Source organism: Gymnodraco acuticeps, unplaced genomic scaffold (assembly GCF_902827175.1).
Source record: "Gymnodraco acuticeps unplaced genomic scaffold, fGymAcu1.1, whole genome shotgun sequence".
In the NCBI taxonomy this organism is placed as follows: Eukaryota; Metazoa; Chordata; class Actinopteri; order Perciformes; family Bathydraconidae; genus Gymnodraco; species Gymnodraco acuticeps.
Window position 1 is genome coordinate 566,044 of NW_022990198.1, and position 6,293 is coordinate 572,336.

The 6,293-nt window shown below is 42.8% G+C and overlaps 1 protein-coding gene across 1 annotated transcript in view; it reads left to right on the forward strand.

The window, feature by feature from the left end:
• Positions 1 to 3,196, forward strand: part of sdk2b (sidekick cell adhesion molecule 2b) — a 290,174-nt gene extending 286,978 nt beyond the window's left edge. The window contains 3 exon segments of the mRNA XM_034218059.1: positions 560 to 616; positions 1,114 to 1,506; positions 1,508 to 3,196. Coding sequence (XP_034073950.1) covers positions 560 to 616; positions 1,114 to 1,506; positions 1,508 to 1,621 — 564 coding nt within the window. The 3' untranslated portion in view covers positions 1,622 to 3,196.
• The last annotated feature ends 3,097 nt before the right edge of the window (positions 3,197 to 6,293 follow it).

Consider the following 6,293-nt stretch of genomic DNA (forward strand, 5'->3'; position numbering starts at 1 on the left):
TTTGGGAAATTATCCAGTAGCAATTTTGGCAAAGTGCACTCTGCATTAGTTCTTGGTGGTCAGGTGATTAATCACAGGCTTACTATCCAATTGGCAGCTTGCATTTAGCGCAATTAGCTGACCGAGAGCCATCCCCACCAAGTGTTCAACGATCACATTGCTCTAAGTTTGACACATGGGATGTTACTTGACGTGAATACAAAGGTGTTTCTAGCCCAGCCCTCATGAAGGTGGAGGGTCAATGACAACAATGTCCTGAAGGTCATTGTCATTCCTTTACAGATGTTTTACAGGGAATTTAAACTGATTTAAAGAATGATGAAGATAGATCCCACTCCCCTCCCTATTAGCTGCTAAAATCACATTTTTGATGTTTGAGAATGCATGTTGCTTTTTCTTTTAAAGCTGTTCATACCATTCACCCAGAATGGCTCGAAGAACCTAAATATATATACATATGTACAACATATCTATGATATTATCATCATCATGACTGGGCCATTTTAATCATTTTGTTAAGGTGATGTACTGTAAAACCCATTGTTTTGTTCACCCATAGGAGGCGCTGGTGTTTTCATATGGGACAGGTGGCCTACATACACTTCCACTGCATTTGGTGAGGTTCCTGTGGCTGCCTGCTTTGAATGTTTGTAGCCTGATAAGGGACTGGCTCCTATTGCTAGTCCCCGTCCAATCCTCTCCCTCAGATGTGCTGCACAACATCAAACCCGCCTTGCTGGATACAGAGATCTTAGATGCTGAACATAGTGATTAAGTCCTGAAGATAAATTGACCTGTGCCATTATGTGTCAATGGTCCGTTTACAATGCACGCTTCAGTAACAAGTCATCCATCCGTAAATCATGCTTTGACCGTTTTTGGTGTCCATGTGTTCTCGTGCTGTGTTGTGAATGTGAGTGTGTGTGTGTGTGTGTGCATGTGTGTGTGTAGTATAGACAGGGATGAATAATTAAATAACTTCATGTCCATTTACATGTATAGCCTCTGCTTCTCTAACTGCTCCACATGGAAACACTGCAGTGATCCCTTTAACTCAATATATCACTGTCTCTTTATTCTCTCCCCCCCCCCCCCCCCCCCCCCCCCCCACAGGGCAGCGACAGTGAGTACGAGGTGGACCCCAACCGCCAGAAGACCCACTCCTTCGTCAACCACTACATCAGCGACCCCACCTACTACAACTCCTGGCGCCGCCAACAGAAAGGCATCTCCCGGGCTCAGGCCTACAGCTACACCGAGTCCGAGTCGGGGGACCCGGACCACTGCGCCCCCCCGCCACTGCCTCCTCTACCTCCACTGCCCCCCCAGCTCAGTTCCCCTAGCCCCCAGCCTCAACAGGCCCAGGGCCAGCCTCAGGGCCAGCCTCAGGGCCAGCCTCAGGGCCAGCCTCAGGGCCAGCCTCAGGGCCAGCCCCAGGGCCCGCCCCAGGTTCATCCCCAGGGCCAAGGCAGCCTGTTCAGGCCCAAAGGTAGCCGGACTCCCACCCCCCTCCCAGCAGAGCTCCAACCCACCCAGCCAGCAGAGCACCCTCTACAGGCCCCCCAGCAGCCTGGCCCCTGGCTCGCGGGCCCCAATCGCTGGCTTCTCTTCCTTTGTGTGAAATATGCAGTAAAGGACTTTTCTGGAAATATCTTCCCATCTTATGAAGGAGTACACCGAAACGCGCAGTCCACCCAATCACGTATTTTTTAGGCTTTTCGTTCTTCTCATTGCTTTGTCTGTGTTATTTCTCAGCCTGGAAACTTGCGGAACAACACTTTTATGTTATTGTTTAATGTGTGGAAGTGTGCCAATTTAGATGTATCTCTGATAAAATAGTCCCTGCATCATCTATTCACTTTTATGTTGCTATTTGAACTATTAGCATGCCTTTATTTCCTCGTTTGTTTGTTACTTTTCTTTGAATACATTCACATGGTAATCTATTTGATTCTGTACAAAGTCACAAGAATCTTTGAAAACACACACATAAATATATATATATATACAGTATATATATATAGTAGATGTACCTAAAAGACTAAATCAAGTCAATGCGGAGTGTGCATTGATGGAGACTGAAATAACAATATGTGATGGAGCCATATTGTGGACGTGAAAGGACAATTGTTTGCTTGGATTGTTATAAACTTGATGTAAAAAGAAGAAAAAAATGGACGTTATAAGAGACAGACGTGGATGTGGAACTCAGGCCAAATCGAACACATTTTAATGTGTTGGTTTGGAGAGTTTTAAGGAGACATTGGAGAAACAATCATGGGATTCCATGGGAAATGGCTCTCTGGCCTACAGCACACAAACACTTGGAAAAATCGGACAACCTGGACACGGCAGGTCAAATGTCAATGACTGTGCCATGCCTGAAGGATCCTGCAGATATATGAAATGAGTGTATATCTGTTTAAGTGGAAGTGTTTAAGTCTTTTTGTGAGTGTGTTACAGTGGATCAAAGATGCCTTGATAGAGAAACATTATTTATAATATCTGGCACCAATTGCTACTGGACTGCTGGCGGTGCTCTTGACCGCGGCATCGTAATGGCTGGCCTCGCGCTACGGGAGCCTTCTTTTAATCGTGACAGACGTGGGCTGTGAATTAATTTGCATTCACAATCCATTTTTTTTTTTCACCCTTTGCTGGCTCAAATATACACACGTAAGTTTCATTCTGCATATGTCTACTGAAATGCTTCGAAAGCCAAACGAAGGGGGTTAAAACTGTCTAAAGTAGACAGTCACAGCTGGGCACAGTTGCTCGATCTGCTCAAATGTAAAGGGGAATTTTTCATAAGCAACTACCTTTTTTCCCGTTTCCTTCCCTGCTGGTATAACTCTTCTCTGTCACTGCTCACAATCACGGGGCAGAGCTGAGGCTGCACCAAGAGATGATGTCATCGGATTGCCTCACCTCTTTCCCCTTTGTGTAATCAACCACGCTGTACTATTCAGGTGTGACTGTATTGTCCCAAATGCTAATGCGTGTGCATGTGTGCGTGTGATTACACTTCTCGTGCGTAAGCTTTACAGATCATTCACTGTGTGTCTGGTTATAAAGAGATTGTCCTGCAGCATCTGTAAACCTGCCTGGAGTAGCGCCACACCAGGCGCACTCGTAACGCTATAGTGAAGACTCAGTGGTGTGTTCCTAGTTTTCATAGTAAAAAAAATGTCATCTACTTTTTTTTTTCTTCTCTGTGCGGTGATTTCATTGTACGCAACAAACGCTTATCATGCAGAATCTGAATGAATATATGATCACAGTACATTTCTGAAATAAATTATTTTTGAATGTTAGCAGTTCTGGTACTCAATTTGAAAACTGCAAAGGGTTGACGGGCGGTGGAACATAAAATGCTGATCGCATATAATTTAAATCACATACCATTGTATCCTAGTCTTTCAGACCAACAATCGCGCTCAAAATGCAGTCTCGTCATTCTTTTCAGACTGACTTTAAAAAGCAGTCATTCAGAAATACGCTAGATCCAGGGTCAACTTTTTCCACAACCATTATAACCTCTGTACAGAATCTTTGCTATAGTCATAGTGACACAGCTAAGCCATTTCACTGCAAACCCTCTCCATCACACGTCAACACGCCGATTGCACAAAGGAAGTCTTCTATTCACTAAAACCAAGAAATATAAATTACCTGGATGTCTTCTTCTATAGGAAAGTGCAAAGCCAACCTACATCAGTATCAAGGTATATTTTTAAATCTGCATGCATATTTAATTTGTGCTTCCAGGTTAACTATGAACGTGTGAAAATACAAAGGGTATTTCACAGAAAGCGTCTTACTTTTAATGGCATGTCATGACATCATCAAAGGAAAACGTGCACAAATGTGAAGATATCAGCGATGCTTTGTGAATAAATGCTATCTGTTAGCACATAGGTAGAATCTGTCTGCGGCTAATTAGATGATGAAATGCCACATAACCTTAGTGTTACTCAGGGCAGCAATAAATTGGATCAGCGTAGACGCTGTGAAATCCTTTTATCTGGTTACAAATGTCCTCTGGACTTTTTTATCTCCCTCCGTGCTCCCTGATACCCACAATTCATTAGCCCATCATTTGTTCCTTGGTTGAATAAACTGTCTCCGTTGGCCCTTTAATCAGACTGCACATAAAGTGACTTCAATGTATTTAAGGAATATCAATGTTTTGGAATTTAAAAAAAGCACCTGAACCGAACGGACACATTCTTCCATGAAAGAAGCACATGTACAGTGTCAGATGCTAATTGGATCTCATTCAGCTTGATCCACGGCTAACCTACTAAACACATAGGCATGAGAAGAGATTAGATGGGATAGGACAGAACAGGGAATTGGAACGAGCGCCGTCCAAAGCACTAATCCCTTTTTTGAAAACACATGGGAAATGTCCCTCTGACTGAAGAATCACAGGCAGGAGGCATTTCACTTGCTGAAAAATTCCTTTCCGTCTGTCTCTCCCTACTCTTTCCCTCAGGAACTGAATGACAGAAAAGAGCGAGCTGGTGGTCTCTTTTAAAAAGGCAGCCCAAGGTACTTAATGGCCCTGATGAGCTTTGAGAACCAACGTAGGAATAATAAAGGACTCAGACAGAAGGTGTAGTTCAAAGGAGTTTGAAACCCTGAATTTAATTGCCTCATTTGTGAGCTTCACTGAGAGCGGTTGGGGGATTTGAAGAGGGTATACCGATAGTTGAAGAAAGGACACTAATTTGAGAAAAGGCAATGTTTCCTGAGTGCCTTTTATGAATGCCTTTTTAATGTAGGCCTACTGTTTGCAGAATGCTTACATTGGTTTCTGACTCGATGCGCATTAAATGAAAGTAGAACAAAAATGATCCTCACTCTTGTAACAGTTTGGATGGACAGAACATTCCACAGTGTGTGTTTTAAGAAAGTTCTATTTGAATATATGAGGCAACTGAAATGTTGACATGAATTCCTGACATTGTTCGATTAAGTTATTTGGCCTTGTGTGTGTCCCAATTTATGAATGTAGCCTTTCCGGGCCGTATTCATTATAACGTACAATACAAAGCCACAGAAGGAAGCAATAATTGAAAAAGGGGGCCCGCTCCAGGGAAAAGTGCCATCAAAGTTTTTGTCCTGCATAAGCCTCACTGAAGTTTTGAAAGACCTAAAAAGAGCTTCCCATAAAACTTTGCACCACTAATTGGTCCATCGTGTAATAATATAAGAGCTGATGATATTTACAGGTGGGTGTAAGAGGCTTTTACAGGCAGGTGGACGTCTGCAGTTTCCGGCCGTTTTTAAAGTTCACACCTGAGGACCAGATGACTGTTGTAAATTAAAGGCCGTTTTTAAATGTAATCTGTGAACTGTCAAAAATAATTGGAGTAAAGTGCACCTAGTCTCCCCTATTAACCTTCAAGGCTTTCAGAAGTTAGTACTAAAATAAATCCTTATGTTTGGATGTTGCATTATAACTGGGCAAATGTGCTGTTGGCTACATGTGCCTCAATGCTACAAATTATACATGGAAAGAACATTAAGTCCGTACATTTCAAGTATTTTTGAATAAATAGATCCTAATACAGTTGACTGACATTGACTGAATAAAACAAGAGACCATCTTGCGATAAAGCAGCAACTTATGTTGCTTAAAATTGAAGCATGCGCGGATTTGCGAATCATCAAATGGCCACTTGGGGCTTGCTTCATAAACTCTGCGGTCAGAAATCTGTCCACAGAAAAGCTTAGGCCAAGAGATGCTAGCTGAACTTAGCAAAACACTGGAAATTAGGGGAAACAGAACGTTTTGTTTTGTCCAAAGGCAACAGAACCTGCCTGCTTTGTTAATTCGTAAGTGGTAAAATGCCAAGTTTTAGTTTTACAGGGTCACACAAAGTTAGCCCACTATTTCTTCCTGGTTACCATTTCCCATTGGTTATGGTCTTTATGCTAAGCTAAGTAAATGCTAAAGCTTGTGTGGGCTTAAGCTTTGAGGTTCCCTACCTTCAATGGTATTAATATGTATATCTAAATTGGCAAGAGACTTTCTTGCCAATTTTTCTACAAGAAAGTAAAAAGTGCACATTAACAAAACGTCAAACTATTCCTTTAAATTGTCTTTGCTTTCGTCATATCTTTGAGGATCTTATTTCACTGCCGTTAGTCCCAGCAGGTTGAAGTGGTGCCTGTTGTCATGTGTTGTGGGTAAATAGGGCTATGTCCCTTTAAACCTCAGCAGGGGGGTGGTGCTCTCGGGCAGATGAGAGGAGGGAGGAGGGAGGAGGAAGGAGGGGGGAGGG